General features: G+C 31.0%; 1 protein-coding gene and 1 long non-coding RNA gene across 3 annotated transcripts; both read right to left on the bottom strand.

Annotated features, from left to right (window-relative positions):
* Window positions 1-8230: 8230 nt before the first annotated feature.
* On the bottom strand, window positions 8231-9927 carry LOC114074195. The gene is made up of 3 exons (XR_003574641.1): window positions 9751-9927; window positions 9070-9125; window positions 8231-8649 (listed from the first exon to the last, which is right to left on the bottom strand). It is a non-coding gene; the product is annotated as an uncharacterized LOC114074195 (long non-coding RNA).
* A 1875-nt stretch (window positions 9928-11802) lies between these two features.
* LOC107032199 (probable magnesium transporter NIPA6) lies at window positions 11803-17098 on the bottom strand. 2 transcript variants are annotated; one of them, XM_015233784.2, is made up of 10 exons: window positions 16712-17098; window positions 16422-16608; window positions 14933-14989; window positions 14732-14822; window positions 14478-14638; window positions 14249-14376; window positions 13969-14106; window positions 13022-13114; window positions 12820-12937; window positions 11822-12328 (listed from the first exon to the last, which is right to left on the bottom strand). In XM_015233784.2, the coding sequence occupies exons 2-10, from the start codon at window positions 16543-16545 to the stop codon at window positions 12216-12218; spliced, it is 1023 nt and encodes a 340-aa protein (XP_015089270.1). In that variant the 5' UTR covers window positions 16546-16608; window positions 16712-17098; the 3' UTR covers window positions 11822-12215. The 2 variants fall into 2 exon arrangements, with proteins under 2 accessions (XP_015089269.1, XP_015089270.1); XM_015233783.2 differs by having other exon boundaries at window positions 11803-12328; window positions 16422-17081.
* Between the last annotated feature and the right edge of the window lie 1140 nt (window positions 17099-18238).

Here is an 18238-nt window from a genome sequence, read left to right as displayed (position 1 = left end):
ATACATACATACATACATACATACATACATATATATATACATACATACATACATACATACATACATACATATATACATACATACATACATACACACACACACATATATATATATATATATATATATATATATATATGACTTTTTCCAAAATTAAATCTTCAACCTTAACTATGATTAAAAAAAATCACTCAAAATATCATATTACAGAATGCCCATTTTCATGATAATTTTTATTTTTGTGTGTTTATTCATGTATAACTCGATAAAAGATTCACTCAAAATATAATATTACATGACCATTTATATTTTTGTGTGTGTTTATTCATGTATAACTAGATCTTATGGAGTAGAATTATTTATATTTAACTTAAATCAAGTGAAATGAGGGTGTTGCTTAATAACTTTATCGATTTCGTTTTATTTCATCTCGATATTAAATATATATTTTTCTACTTTAGTAAATCAAACTATTTTAAACCATTTTCTTTTTAATATTATCTTTATCATTAAATAACTATATAAAAAATTAATAGTCAAATTTAGATTTTCAAAGTGAAACTGTTTTTGACTATAATCTTAATTAATAGTGTTCCCTTAGAAATTTAAAAAAATAGTATTAGTATATATATATATATATATATATATATATATATATATTACACATTGTATTTATTGTATTTCGAAATCTGATTTTTTAAAAAAGAAAATTATTTGTAACTTTAATTATTTTATTTGTAACTTTTCCTATATTTCATTTCGGGCAATGTTATCAAACTCTTTGCGATTATCTTATATATTTTCTTCGTTTCCTATACCTAAACTTTAATTAGTGCATCATTTCTTTTTGTTCATGCAAAAAAAAATCTTTTTTTATTTTTTTGACAGTTCATTAATTTTATTTTCCGCATAACATGCAACCAAACAAACATTATTATGTATTTAATATATATTTAAATAACATCCTATCCCTTCTAGTTTTCTATTTACCAAAAATCTCTTAAAAATTTAGTTTACGGGATACATTATGAGTAGTACAGGATACATAAGTGATTATACATTCCAGTTGATAGCTATAGCGTTTAAGAAGAAAATAATAACGTAAATTTGTTTTTAATAACTATAAATCCCATAATTCACACTCGACAACTTGTAAACTTTCAATATCATTGCATAACTGATTGATAAATTCAAATTTCAAATTAGAGTACCTTCATCAAACAAAAACTATCCTGATAAAGTTGATCTAGATTCTAAGAACTCGAAAAAAACAGCTTTAGAAAATGAATATCTCAATTTTGTTACGGCATTCTGGAATTTAGGTAGGCGATGTTAATTAAGGTTGATGGAATTGTCGTTGGACAATCAATTTCATTTATGAATCTGAAAACGTTGATTTTAGCAGAGTTGAAGATCGACTGTGTTACAAAAGATATTGAAATTCGATACATCGCAGAGGGAACTCATGTCCATTGAAAATAAAAAATGTTATGGGTGTGAAACTTTATTTGGAAGTAAAAAGGAATGCTCCTGGAATCGGCATGTATCTGCTATGTATTTATACAACTAAGAAAATGGTTGGGGAGATACATATTTTTTATTGTTCATCCGGGGAAATCGTATGCGTGGAAGGTACAGAAAGAGATACTGAAGCTCTTGCTCTGGTGGAATCGAGAATTTGTGACTTTGATTATATTCCAGAATTAAATCCTACAAATTACATAATTGATTCTAATAGTGAGGTGAAGACAGAGATGTTGTATAAGGATAAAGGAACACTCATCGCTGTAATGACTAAATATAAAATAAAGAACAACTTCAATTTCTGAGTGAAAAAATCGGATAAAAAAGGTTTGAAATGGTTTTTTCTCTAAATTTGATTTCTTTTCTTTTAGATTTTGCATATAATTAGTATATTTCTGTTTGTTATTGTGTTTGATAAATAAATCTAAATAGTATGTGTATCGTAATGATAAGTTTGTCTGTGTTTGATGATATAAACAAATTGGTAATTATAATGATTATTAGTATTGACAATTGATTTAGGTGTGTATTGATAAAATTTATTATGTGATAGATAAACGTTTTGTAAAAAAGTGGTTGTGTTCTTTGTTATGGCTAATACATTAGTTATGAGCAACTGTAACATTGCTTTTGTTATATGAATTAATCCGATGAAAAAATTTGGACAGTTATATGTTGGTTTGCTTCAATGATTATTGTGGATGGACTTTAAAGTCTTTTGTAGAAAGAAATCTGATGTATTCAAAGTGTGATACTTCAATAGTGAACATACATGTCCGATGCGGGAAAGTATACTAACAAAAGTATAAAGAACAATTGGATTTATTAGTGGTGTGAATGCCCCTAAATTGGTACGCCTCAAGATGTAATTGAAGATATTCGTGCATTATATGGGGTTGAGATATCATACCAGCAAGCATGACGTGCTAGAGAACGTGCACTATAAATGCTCAAGGGTAAGCCATCAGAAGGATATAAGCAGATGTCGAGATACATATGAATGCTAAATAAAGTATATCAAAATTCATATATAAGGATGCAAAAGACGGAAAATAATCAATTCATGTATCTTTTTATAGCCCTAAGACCGTTGATAAGAGGGTTCGACTACTGCAGGCATGTAGTTGTAATGGACGTTACATATCTTGGCGGGGGCTTACAAAGGTACTTTTGTATCAGCGAACACACTTGATGGTGTAGGTATGACTGTTGTAAAACTAATGTACTGTAAATCTTGTTTTATATGTATACTTATTGTATCTTAGTGTAAACGTTATGTATCATAAAGTTAAATGTGTGTTGCTTTGTAATTATGTTGCATATTGTCATTGGCATATGGTGTTGTAGACACTGAAAATGACTGTTAGTGGACATAGTTCTTCGAACAATTCAAAAATGCATTTGGCGAGCATGAAAACGTGTGTATTATATCAGATAGAAATGAAAGCATTATGAAGAGTGTAAGCATTGTGTTCCCAAATGTACCTCATTGTGCATGCATATGACATCTTTGGAAGAATGTATGTTCAAGCTTCAAAAGGAGTAATAATACACTAACTGATATATTTTACTCAATGGCAAAGGCATACGGAAAGGAAGATTTTGATAAATTAATGGCTAAAGTGGTGAAAGTTGATCATTTGGTGTATGAGAAGTGGTCAAGAGTTCATTCGATCGTAAACGAAGGTAGAATATGACTTCAAACATCGCAGAATGTATCAATGGTTGCCTTGTTAATGCACGTAGGTTAACTATAATAGACTTCTTGAAGGAAGTTAGACTTCTATTTGGTAGTTGGAATTGTAAAAAATAGAGAAATAACGTCATATAGAAAGGACACATTGGGTCGAAGATTTGAGGATATATTGATTGTAAACACATCTAAAAGTTCAAATATGAAGGTATTTATAAATATTCCTAACTTTCTGTTTTATGTACTAGAAACTCGAAATATTTTCACTGATAAGCATTGATTGGGAAATGATATATAAATGGCATATTATGTAATGTATCACTAACTTATTATTAATTTCAGGTTGTTCCGTCGTCTGAATATATTTTCTCAATTCATGAAGCCGGAAGAAGATAAATTGTATGCCTTGAGCGGAAAACATGTACGTGTGAAATGTTTCAACATGATGAGATACCTTGCGCACACGCAATTGCAGTTTTGAAGCACAAAAATGTTACACATATGCACCCATATTGCTCCGATTATTATAAGCCTGATGCATTAGAAAAAACATACGAGATTGTAATGGTTCCAATGCCAGATAAGGAGGATTGGACCGTTCCATACTATGTTTTAGATGAAATTGTCCGGCCACCTAGGTATAGAAGGTTGGCTAGAAGACCAAGGAAGCAAAGAAAGAAAAATACGGATAAGAAGATAACAATGAACAAGAATTCTTGTTGGCAATGTGGACTAGAAGGACACAATAGGAGAACTTGTACTTTCTTACCGAAAGAGAATTAAAATAATTTTTTAAAATAGGACATTCGTGCTCATGGTTAATAAATTCCACTTATATGTAATTTTCACTTTAGTATTTGGGTTGAATAAAGTGTATTGGTTACACAATTTATTTGTTGTTTAACTAAATGCATTTTATTAGAATTGTGTGGCAAACTTATATTAAATATAAAATTATTCTTATATTGTTAAATAAATAAATAAATCTGATGTATAAATTATGAAAAATAATTAATGTGTAAATGAAAGAAATATTGATTCAATACCATAATCATGATTTAAACAAATTTAAGTGTCTCAAACTTGGCTTTTTCAAGTGTGTACTATATGTATCATATACACTACATTATTATATCATATACAATATATAATAGTAAAAAATCACACATTAAAACTATTAAAACTATATTAGATACAATTATAATTTTGATATATTTTTCCTTAGCAGTACTGTTGCCTTTCAATTTAATAGTATGTTGTGATTTGTTTGTTGATGTATATGATGTATCATATAATCAAGTGTCTGACACGTAAATGCAATTGACATATATGAATAAAATTTCAATTACAAATATGCATAAAACTTATGTATCGTATACATTATTTCATAAGTAAACTATCAAAATACTTAAACCCAAACGATGATGATTGTGGAGATTAATGTTATATAGCAAAAAATGTATCTAAAGCAATATATTGAAAACACATAACGTTAATAACTAACAAAATACTGTAATACAATTAAGTTTGTAGAGAAACACATAAAAAATAAATTGTCTTCAAAACAAAACAACATGAAAAATTGGTCATGCTATCCCTACTAAGTACTAATTTATGTTAACAAAGTCTTGTTCAGTTGGTGTTGTAAATTGACCCTTAGGCTTTGGTGGATCGTCATTCTCACTTATGTGTTCACCCTTGACCTTGTCGCTGTCGTATCTCCATAACAATGCTGCGTATCTATTGCATAGATAATTTGCAAGATGGCCATCAGTATCAAGTGGTATAACAAGTTGTTCACTCAAACACTCTACAAATGTAGCTACATATAATCAGAAGTCCCCACAACAAAATGCAGAATATAAATTTGTAAAAATAACTTACACATATTATTGTAGTCCAGAATTTAAATACTTACAGACTATCGTCTTCTTGTTGCATGATGCCTTTAGCGTATTCAATTTTGAAAGGATTATGTGACTCTAAAAGTATAGCACTTTGTTTGTCCTTATATGCATCAAGTATTGGCCATTTAGTCCGCTCAGTTTTTACAAAGAAACCACTGTCAAGGAGGTAAGAAGGTAGCATCCTTGACGATTTTTGTATCTCCTCATAATATACTCGTTTTCTTATGCCTAAAGAAGAGTCATATACGCGTATCAACCTTTGATTCACTTCAAAAATAGTTAACACTCAATGAAAATTTCCATCATAATTAATTGGAATATAAACATCGTCCACAAGATGCCATGGCAATCAAGCTGATATTGAAAATCTTTTCATGATGATTATTGCCCTCTCATATATTGATACTGCTCTCGTTCGATCAATGTGTTCTTGGGTACTAATATTATCATCAGCCTCATTGCTATAATACATTTCATGGGTACTATTGATATGTTCACTGAACAAACAATTGGCAATTGTGTATCTGTATTGATTCATGCTGCGAAGTTTTGATTTTTTTACGAAGATAGTAAAAAATAACATCGATGTGCTACAAAAAAAATTATAAGCATAATTATACATTTGAAAGAAATAATAATTATAAAATGTTAGATACTGAAAGTGGTATATGGTATTGATATGTATATAATACTTATTAATTGAATGTACCATATACATTAAGAAATCTATATATAATACATTTGCAGACACATGAAATTTAAATATATATGACAAAATTACTTGATTAGTCAAGAAGTTTTAGGGCTGGGACATGGCATAAAATCAATTTTTATTGGACGGATATGTAACAACATAATCCATCATTTCAAAATCCAATGAAGAGGCTCTTGCGTTGTACTTACCCTCTGATGGTTACCTGTATTATTAAGTGTAAAGAAAATATGCTATTTAAAAGTGGAACAAGAGTTTGTAATTTCAAAATTGAACAAATCAATAAAAAATATAAAACTTACTTTTTAGCATGAGTTTTTAGAAGACTTGTAGTAACCCACTCAACAAATTCATCAATCAGATATGAAGGATCTCGATTTGTGATCTCATATCCTTCAAATGAAAAATTTGGATGAATTACATCCTCCATGGCATCTTCTCCTTTTTCACTTGACCCAAATGAAGTTAAATAGGGAGATTTGCAATTTTTTTAAGGCATCCTGATACGTGTATGAGGAGTATTTGTAACGCTTCAGACACCAATCTCGGTTATCGAAATATCAGTGGGTAATTAACAGTCCGAAAGCGAATTTTGATTGTCGGTTAACTCCTGTAAATTTGCAGCATTAACTAGTTTAGCATGAAATAGACAATCTTCCTAGATTAGCAATAAGTGTATTCATGACTTCTCGAGTATCAGATGATATTGTACCAGATGTTGCAGAATCCTATAAGATTTAAATTGATAATTAAAAAGGTTTGATAAACCATATGATATTTAAATGATATATGAAACATAAATTACCGATGTATCAAATATAATAGATCTGGCACAGACTGATTGGTGTTGTGTTGAACATTAATGAAGCATCTTCGTTCATTGTTCCTTCGAATAAATGATGAGGCATTTGTGATGATAGATCATCCTGAATAACAACGTACTGATCAATGTAGGATACATTAAAGAACAAAGAATCATATACAAAGGACTGTTAATGTATCAATGATAGATTACATCAAACTACAAATTACATATAGTACACAAACAATTTTAATTAGTCACAAATTATTACAATGTAGTGTATCCATACAAACATAATTAAAATGTAAAGTATCATACACATAAAAGTGAAAAACACTACTGATGTGAACATTAAGAATATGTATCAGAATTATACAAGTAAACTGCAATGTATCAGTATTATAAAAGTAAACTGCAATGTACAGTATCATCCAAGTAAACTGCAATGTATCATATTGACATAATTTGATGTATCACTACAAAGTTGATGTATGTTAATAGTTAATTTACGATGATAAAATTACTTTCTTATGCTCAGTTGTTTCTGCAATATAATGATGAATAAATGCATCTGAGGATTGAAGTTCTCAAACGTCCTTCATTTCTTGATGATTCTTCAATGTATCTTCAGTCTGTATTTTTTAAACATGTTTTTTTCAATCAAAATAAGTTAACGATAAATCATATAATTTGATATACGCAATTAATAAAGTAAAATAAACCTGATTTTCAACATCAAAATCAGGTACACCAATGTTTTGATCGTTGTTGGCAAAATCCATTTGTACCCGTGAGGTTGATTGTTGATCAAACTTAAAGGTTCTTGTTTGATGTTCATCATTGCCTTCTTTATCGAAAGCTTCAACCATGTACGATGTTGACTTGCTGCCCATCTCCATCATGAAATAAATTTATAACGTAATGATCTATGAAAGTTAAAACACACAAACAAAACACATATACAATACAGTACCTTTGGTTGTTGGTCGTCCTCCCTATTCCTAGAATTCATCACCTCAGAGTTACTTGCCTTTATCAAATTCACAAGATACTCAAATTTACTGTCAACCTATTAAAAAAATTTAACATTTAGTTTTATATTTATGAATAAACATAAAAAAATTGATATCATTACTTACGAATTCCTTCATATGTTGTTTCAGTTCTTCAATATCGAGATACACAGACTTATTTTTTTAGACTTGTGAAGAGACATGGGCAGAAGATACATTAGCATGCGGGGTAGGTTCTTCATCTGGCATTGAGAATGACTGGTTTAATGGCGGCCTTAACTGCTCTGACAATTAAGGTTTCAATTCTTTTTAGGTGTATCAATTTTCTTTCTTCTTTTGGGTGGTGGCGGAGATGATGTACCAGATACACGTGATGATTTTCTCAATAAACGACCAGGAGGTCTTGTTGAGAAATTCTCAAAACCTGACTTATCTTTTGTTTGCATGAACTGCTGTTGTGGATGGTTCAGCACTATGAGCATCTTGAACATCAGGTAAGTCAAGGGCTTCCACTTCATCTAGTGTTGGTACAATGTTTGAACATGCATTCTGCATTTTAAATGGTTGAACGTTATGGCAATATTATGTATAATACAAAAAATATTATTTACAACAAGATTTACAATCACGACCGTCCAATTACAAATCATGGGAAATCATTTGCTACTTTAACAGCAAACTCTGGATTTAGACTAGATTCACATTCGTAAATTCATACGTTGAGTGTATAAGGCATATCAAATAAGCGATACATTCATTTATTTTGGTTGAAGTCTTGTCTGAGTGATGTAATTAGCTTATAGAATGCAATCTGACCCCAAGAATACAATTCATATCTACCATCTTCAACCATTAGAAACTCTTCTATACATATGAAGGTCTCACCAAGATGGCATAACATGAAAGATTGATGAAGTATAATATTGCCATCTGAACAGATTCCTGTGTGGTCTCCCAACTCCCCATTGCAAAACATTGTATCAAGCGACTTTTGGTTATACCTGCAGTCGAATCAGGGAAATATTTTGTAATAATCGGCTTGGAGTGGATTTCGAATATGACAAATCCTTAACATTTTCTTTGCATTTAAGGCCAGTTACAATGGCAAATTCTTTTATACCAATCTTTAATACAGTACCATTAGCATGACAAACATACAATACATCTCTGTTTTCCTGTTGCAACTCCAACAACATATACTTAGTACTCTGACCCTGGAAATTACATTTTGGAACGTTCAAATATGGTCCAAAAATTGTATTCTTGAACATTTCAAAGCCTTCATCCTTTATGGACTTTTTGATTTCATTCACAAAATCAAAACTGAATGTTGCTCCAAACCTGAATGAATGTGCTGGTATTTTTTTGATAACATAATTCATGCCCTGTTTATATAAAAAAAATAAAATATAAAATCATACCTGTCTAATCTCAAACATATGACGTAATGGAGAGTGAATGATACATTGAAGATAATCTGTAAATTCAATAAATACATCATGATTTTATAATGACAGCATATCAAACCCGTTGTGAAATGCATAAGATACATGAGTAACTAACAATATTGTACACAAATTTCATTCATGTATACCAATTACATATATGTATAAGACACTTGAATTATATGAATGTATTATACATCATATGCATTCATTCACATATACCAATTACATATGTGTATAAGACACTTGAATTATATGAATGTATATGATACACCATATGCATTGACAATCAAAAACTGTAAAAAAATGCTACAACAACGAATGATCATTAATTGAGCAATATATGCATCTGATACATCTTCAAAACTGTACAATACATGATGCTTTTATTGAATTTCAAATTAGTGAATCTGTTTTCATTGTTAAATGACTCTTAATTCGATTTCACAAAGACATGTATCAATGTAAAATTAGGATTTTGATGTATCAGCAAAACACAAAATTAACCATTATAAATCGATATTGTTCTTACATACTACGAAAATATTGAATTGATAAGTAATGTATCTTCACTATTAATGTATTTAAACTTTCTGTCCAAACACAACCAACACCATAACAAAAACATAAAAATATAAAGTTTGTTTAAACACATACCTTAGGAAGTGCGGGTCGGGAAAAAAGATGTCACTTTTCTTCTCCCTTTTTTAGAGTTTCTCCAACCTTTTTCTTTGGTTTGACAATACTCTTGCCCTTCATCGCTAATGGATCATGCAATCGCTTGGATCTGTTCTCGGCCCACATTTCATCATCAGAATCATATATACGATTAACATTAGTATGAGAAACACCAACACTATGCGATGTATCAGATTCCATATGTATCTAGTAAAAAGCACGAAGAAGATAACAATGAAGAATAAAATTCTTACCCATTAAAAACTTTGAAATTGAAAAACCTGAGGGAGATTCCTAGTGAAAATTAAATGGATTTGAATTTTGTAACTGCTAGAGATGTGGAGAGATTTTAAGAATAAAATTGAAGAGGGTGATTGGTAATGGGAAACGTGTGTGTTGGCTAAAAAAAAGAGTGCACTTTGTAATGGAAACGTGGGTATTGGCTGTAAAAAAGGTGAAAAATCTTTATGTATCTTACAAATTTTATTAATTGGTGGAAATAAGGGATTTTTGAAAATTTTAAAATAAGTAGGGATATATAGATATTAATGTAAGTAAAGGAGTGTAATTAAGTAATTTGTCCTATATTAAAAGCACCAGATTCAAAAATATTTTTAAATTCCAAATTTAATTACGAAAAGTAGATGTCAATCAAATAGAATTAAGCCATGAAAGACCTAAAAGATAAAAGGAAATTAAGGGGCCAGGGATACGAAAAATTGAATTTTATGAGTATTAGAAAAAAATAATTTTTATTTTAAAAGTGAAAAAGATAATAGCTGAAAATTAGAGTTGTATTTGCTCGTGAATATAAATTGAAGTTGTTTTAAAAATTTTAGAAAATTTTGAAATTCAGCTTTTTTGCAATTTTATGAATGGATTATATTTATTGATCAGGCATATCAATAATGCTATACATATATTATAAAATCAATTAAATTGTGGAATTTAAATTACATATTGCAGCAGTCAATAATCCCTACAATTTAGTTTTGTGGTACTTAAAAAATCCCTACAATTAGGTGTGACATAATTAAGTCACAAGAATCTTTTATATGCCAAGCGTAGTTATCATTAACAAGGGTTTATTAGGGGATTTTGAACCCCACAAATTAATATCAATAAAACTGCACTTCAAATTCTAGGAGTCAAAATCCCAACAAATTTGTGAACTCTGGGAGTTAAAATCCCCACAAATATAAATTTTAAATTAAAATTAACGGGAGTTTTAACCCCCTGCAATTTATGAAAGTGTGACTTTTTACATCATTTTGCTAGAAAAATTGTATGTTAAATAATAAAGATTTATCAATGTGTACATCATAGTTTAGGCCTAATCCATGGGTGATCCCTTAAAATTGGCACGAAATGACCCCTTAAAATTGGCACAAAATTTCACTTAGAAACCTCAACTGGACGATGTTCATTTTAAACCACTCATGTAAAATTTCGTTGTTGTCATTTTGAAGTCAATGTTGTATTCCTTGGAGAATTCATACCTTGTACCTAAATAGAGGAAGATAGGAGCTCACCAACTTAGCTGCCATAATCCTCAATAGCTTAAGTATTATTTTTAAGGATATACAATTTTAGGAATCTTTCTCCACATTTATCTTAATCACGCATATACATCTTTGTTGTGATTTGAGATATTATGTTAACATTTCTTATATTTATTTGTTTGTAATTCAGAGGATATTATTCTTTGACATACCAGAATCACTCTTTTATTTAATATTACATATGCCATTTAGCTGGCTTATTAACAATGTTGGTATCCTTGTGATCTGCACGATCATCATTCCCACTACGTATAAATTTTCTAGAAATTTATTTTCTCTTGAATAAATGTTGTTTAAACTAAAGGCGACATTTCTATGTAATTCAAGCAAATAATATGAGGGTAAAGATGAAGTGTATTTAATTCTAGACTAAAATCAAACTTCTCTATTTAGAAATTTGTTTCCGAGAAAAATGATTCTCAAAACATATTACCCCCTGCGTTCTAAATTACCATTTTGATCTTGTGTATGGGTGTCAAATGAGCGAGTTTCACTAAATTTTAACTTAATATCTAAACAAACATACAAACAACAAGAAGACCACTTATCATACTTCAGAAAAAACATATGATTGATATGCTATACCTCATTACGAAAAAAATAATGAATAATTACACTAGAAGGAAGCCATATATGTACAAACCCCCGACTGCAATTAGCCAATTAGAGATTTGCAAGTCCAGATGTATCCCCATGTTGCTCAAGAAATCTTGGAAAAATCAAAACCTCTCCCTCTAGCCTTATGCACATAGGAAGAAATTGCCAGGCAGTTGTGAAGCTCAAGATCAATCAACTTAAAGGAGAAGTCGAGAACCTCATTCCCTCTACTGCACAAATCAAGTATGCGCTGTGATAGAACTCCCAGTTCTGCAATCAACCTCTCTAATTCTTCGTCGAGACACTATATGAGTCTAAGTATTCTGAATCATGCAACATGATGTAATGCCCATCCTCTATAGCCTTTATTTGATCCCCATCGTACCATGTTACAGTTCCTACATGTACCAATTTAATGTTAGAAGTAGAAAAAAAGCAGCGCTAGCAGAAAGAGATACTACAGACTCCTTTTGGCCTTCTAGAGTAGTAGTTTCCAGAGATGCATATCTAGATACGAAAAGTTCATTCTCATATTTCAACGTCTACTATGGTGATATAACATCAGAAGTACACATGTATGCATCTGTCAAAAATGTGTTCGAGAGGCTTGGAAATTATCCCAAATGGAATAGCTAGCGAGTATGTCAATATATCAAATAATATGACACTATAAAATATATTCTCCCTTGGCGATGATGCACCAAACCACAAAGGAACGCAGAAGTAGCAGTAATGACGCCTAGTTCAACGTCTTCTTTTTAAAGGAGTGCAACAGAAAGACATGATGACATCCTTGTTGTAGATAATAGGCAAGGTAGCTTAGTATCTAGAATGAACATATATTAATGTGAGGATAAGAACTTCCAGTAAACTTTAGTCTAATCTATACCTGGCAAAGGAACTGGTTCCTGCTCTCTAGTGACATGGAGCATGACTGTTCCTGAAAGTACTGTTATAAATCCACATATCGCAGAAACTATGTCACTGACACTTTGTCCTGCCCAGTCCTGCAAAGCGAGATGACTATTCATAATATCCTGTAGCATATTCATAGAGGGCCATAACAAGAAGAGCTTCAATTGTGAGAATACCTTGAACATTATTGCACTTGCAATGATGGTCATTGTGGTGAACATTACATAATATATTGGAGAGACAATTGCGGTGTTGAATGTATCCAGTGCCTATCAAAGGATGTACAGATATCAGAAATGCTTTTAAACTCCCCAAAGGATACCACCTTGAATGACCCATAACAACCATGCATGTAATGAACTCCAACACAAAATTACACATCTCATGTTAACAGTACACATTCCAAACCAACTAACTTTTTAGTCGTCCAGCAGCAGTCAAGGTTTTTCAATCAATTATGCATCCCCCAATCAGCTAATTAGGAAAATTTAACACGACAATAGACCAGAATATTGTGCTATATTAGAAAACAGAACTACTTGTTTGAGATATCCAAAATCATGCTGCTCAATCATTAAGTTTTTAGGGAAGACCAACAAGTGACTCAAGGAACTGAACTGTGATACCCTGTTTGGCTGTTTCTCAACATAGGATGAGAAAAGGCATTCCTAGAGGACTGTGCAAGGTGGACATTAAACTATTCATGGGCATCTAATGACGTTTATCAAAAATAAATCTTAAAGCTGACTTAGATTTCCAAATTACAAAAACCTGAAAGAAACATAAACAATGTCTGCAGTTCTGAAGAACGTTCTAGCAAAGTAGGTATCAATTCTCATTATCAACCTTACACTTTATCTTTCTGACATACCGAAACACACTATGATAAAATTAGCACCAATAGGAGTGCATAAAGAAGAATAATTACTTTAATATCTAAATCTAAATGAATGATAGAAAATATGCACATAGATGTATGACCTAAACTACTCTCGGATATGGGCAAGCAAAGACTTGATAGGTTCATAAGAATACATCAATTCAGAACAAATCAATCACAAATTAGTTGGGGTTGGCTTCTCAAATCCCCTTTATATATTCTACTCTATAGATAAAGTATTACCTTATTAAGGTAATTTAGCTGTGTGATGACGCATATCACTGCAACAGAAAGAAAAAACCATGTCGGAGGATAAGCAACTTGACTAATTCCTTCCAAAGTAAGTTTTATCGCAATTCCAATAGCCTTTATGCTGACAATCTGCAAAGAACCATGAAAAAACTACAGCAACCTATCTCTGGACAAGGTAGATAACTGTTGATATGTGCAAAACGCACCACATACAGAAACAGTTGTGGCCACATTGCAGCTAAGAATGGTAGCTTTAAAAAAAAGAAATTACCGTGAATGAACCCATTAAGGAACAGATTCCCAAATAAACCAGTATATTTGTCTGTCCATAGCGGGGCTCAAAATGCAAAATCAAAGCTAGCACCATCGATAAAGTTGCAGCTACATAAGCCAAAAATGCTGCAGACAGGCAGTAATGAAGAAATAAGTAATAGCTTCTACTAGTGCGATGACTTATGGTAAACAGAAAAACATTTATGCTAAAGACCCAAAATTCAAACCTGGTTGAGTTGCTAAAATCCAGATTTCTTCTAAAGAAGCTGGCATGTTCTCCTGAGGTGCATGGATAACAATAACCACTGAGCCCACAATGCACGAAATGCATCCCAGTACACCTAATCTTTGCAATCGTTCTTTCAACAGAAAGTGCGCCAAAATAGCACTATTCAAAAATTCACCAAGCTAAGTTTTGTCAACACCACTCATGTTTCATTATTAGAGCATACAAACAGCTCATAAAGTTCAAAAACCATACCTGATAATTATACTCAAAACACCAAGAGGAGTCACCAGAACTGCTGGAGCATAAATATAAGCCACAAAATTGGCCACCTCCCCAACGATCACTACATAATCCAAATCCAAAATTTTCATCAAAATCCAAACCACACGGTACCAATACATTCATTATCCGAAAAGGGGGTTAAGGTATGGAGACAACTCATGATTTACTCACTTGATATCATGCCTGTCCACCAAAGTGGTTCAAGCAAATAAGCATAGCCTCCAACTCCTGCATTAAATATCAGAATAACTGTTTAAGTGAGCCACCAGAAGTTGGCACAGTATGTGATGAGGACAAAATGATCTTGTATTACAGATTTTAATTAGTTAAGGGTCATTATTTCATAAATTAGACAAGGATAATGTGGCACTAATAGACTTCAGAACAACAGAAAATATGTAAATAAAACATTGCAGTTTTAATTTCAAAAATCAATAGAATTCATATATCAAAAGAACATAAGAAACTTCAACAGCAATCTCTTAAAAACAAAGCAGAAGACTCTGAAGTATTTTTATATTTCTAACTGTTACAAACTCAATGAAAATAAATAGTAATTACACACGACATGGACTAAGCTCGTAAAACAACCCTTTAACCTCAAAACTTCTTTAATCACCTCAGCCATATCCATATAAGGCCACATAGTAGATAATGTTACAAGATGTGGTAATGGCGTCTTGCAGCAACCAACACAACCGCGAATACAAAATTTATAGCCTGTGAGTGATCCTTTTTATCAAAATCTCTTGCATACTAAGAGTCCATAAAACCGTCAAAGGTATTAATATTTCTCCACAACTTCAAACATATATCTAAACTACCACACGGTTATCCTTTTTTGATGACAAGAGAGCCTGCAACCATTACCCGACTCAATTATAATAGCTCGCAAACCACACAAGAGAGGTAAACCGGTCACCCTTGAGGGTACTTCCACACGGATATCTAAGAATGCACTTCACAGAACATGGACAAACCATAAGTTAACATACTAACATTTTTTAAAATTTCCATATAATCATTACATATACTACAGAAACTATATTGATATATGGAACCCCCACCATGTATATCTTTGCCTCTCATCTTGCTCATGACTAATCAGTTGATAATCTTTAGTTTGCAGCAACGCGTCTGTAAGGGCTTCACAGAATAATTTTTGTATGTGAACAGCTCCCTAACTTATCTATGATCTCCATGGAAAATTTTCCAAACTAATCTTCAATTAGAATGTCTATCAAATCCTAGGCAGATCTTAAGATGAAATAACTTGAAATTGGCAATCCAATAAATCTCTCAATATAACCTGTGTCAAATTGACTCCTAAAACTGAACCTGAGACCACTGTCTAGGTACAAGATTGTCAACATCCAAGTTTCCTAAGAGATTGAAATTTCTTAATAACCCCTTAACAAATATAACTGAGATAATAAACATAATCTTTTGTGTATAATCCTGCAGAATGTTATTGGTTCCGGACATAGTCCAAATAATAAAATGCAAGCAAAAGTTGTATAGTAATTTCCGCTTCGATGTAAAGTTAGACAAAACTCTCTTGTTAAACTCTGAACGTGAACAAGGCTTCTATTTAACCATTAGAAAAGGATAAGTCAGATATGCTGATTTACAATTGAATTGAGATTAAAGATCAACAAACCTGCTCGAGTGCCAGCAGCAGCAGCACGCTTTAGACCTTTCTTCTTCAATATAAAGCTTGTTCCAATAAACAAGCTTGATGATATCGCCAGAATTAACCCTCTGGTATTATCCGAAATCGCCATCCTCTTCCTTACTTCTTCCGCTATAATAATACTAAATCCTTATAAAGGGATCAGGATAATGACCTGTTTGAATTCAAAATTCCAAAAAGTACGATGAGGACAAATCCAATTTCCCGCCAAATAGAGTCGAGAAAGACAAAAGTGGAAGAATTGACATTGGACCAACCAGGCAGCAAACTGAAGCTAGTAATTGGATACCGATTCGGAACAAAACAATCAAGATCTTTGAGGGGGCTAGAAAAGGAGTAGTAAATGTATGTATGGGTTTATGAAAGGGAGATCTGAGAAATCCATAAGAATCATCAGGGAATGGAAGCTCTGTCTCCCCTTTTCGGAAGCTTCGTTTCAATGGATTCAGTATGATGATCACGATTGAAGGATGGCAACACTGACTTGAAAAAAGGAGAATAATTGAAGATTTGAGGATTTGCTGATCGTGAGAAAATGGTTAACCACCATGAAAGACCTGACCAAACAGGCTGCAAAAACCCAAATTTGTCTTTTGAGCTGGGCCACTTGTTCTGTTCACATTGTTCGAATTTCAAACTTGTATTTTTTTTTTGTTATTTTGTTTAATTAATCATAGTAGAAACAATTATTCTCTACGCGGCTTCAGATTCACATCAGGGCTCAGTCGTTACGAGTATTTTATTATACCAACAAAATAATTCTTATTATTCATTAATTTTAATTTAATATGATTCTTTTTTTTCAAATACATTAATTTCTTTGCATATTTATAATATATTTTGCAATCAATTTATTTTGAAAACAAAAATGTATGTATGTGGTTAGGAAGTACCTCGTGTTTGGCCAAATTTATAAACACTTCTGAGCTTAACTATTAATGATTCGCCAAACTTCTAAAAAGTAATTTTTTAAGTTTATTTTTCTCTAAAATATCAAAAGAGTGTTTTCAGGCAAAAGATACTCTTTTTAGCTTCTGAAAGAAAAAAATGTTTTTTTACACACTTGTTTTCTCTCTATAGTTTGGTTAAATGGTTTATTATTAAGTGAGAGTAAAGGTGAAAATAAATGATTAATTGTATCTAGATTTTTGCAAATATACTTTCTCTGTTTCAATTTAATTGAATTATTGATGTATTTTATATTTTTTAAAAAGAAAATTAAGACATAAATTAGACGTAACTTTTTTTTTACTCTTATTAATTACTATCAAATTTATTATTAAAATAACTAAATATTAATTATACCTAATTTTAGTACTAATTAATAAAGAGTAAAATCGAAATAACATTCTCAAAATAATCTCAAAAATTGAATAATTAAGTTAATTTAACAAATAAAAAGTATCTCAAAAATTTAATTAATTTAAAATGGAGGATATAACATAAATATATTCATATTGATTTATTAATAATATTTGTTTTGCAAATAAATATATTTATGATACTATAAAGAAAAAGTAAAGTATAAAGTAGAGAAATTATAAAATAAAGATAACATAAAGTAATGAATAAAATATACTATAGGATTATCGAATAGTAAGTGAAAGATAATAAGAAAAAAAAAACTACGACGCTATTACAATAAATCAATGGAACATTACATGACGTATCATTATAATAAGGAAATGGATCTGTCAGTACCATACAATAAATTCATGTAGCAATAAAAAAACAAAATGTCATGTGACAAATATATGATGTTAATAGCATATATGAAAACTATT

This window comes from Solanum pennellii, chromosome 10, assembly GCF_001406875.1.
Source record: "Solanum pennellii chromosome 10, SPENNV200".
NCBI classification, from domain to species: domain Eukaryota; kingdom Viridiplantae; phylum Streptophyta; class Magnoliopsida; order Solanales; family Solanaceae; genus Solanum; species Solanum pennellii.
Note: the sequence above shows the minus strand (reverse complement) of the source record. Positions and strands in the feature narration are given on the sequence as shown.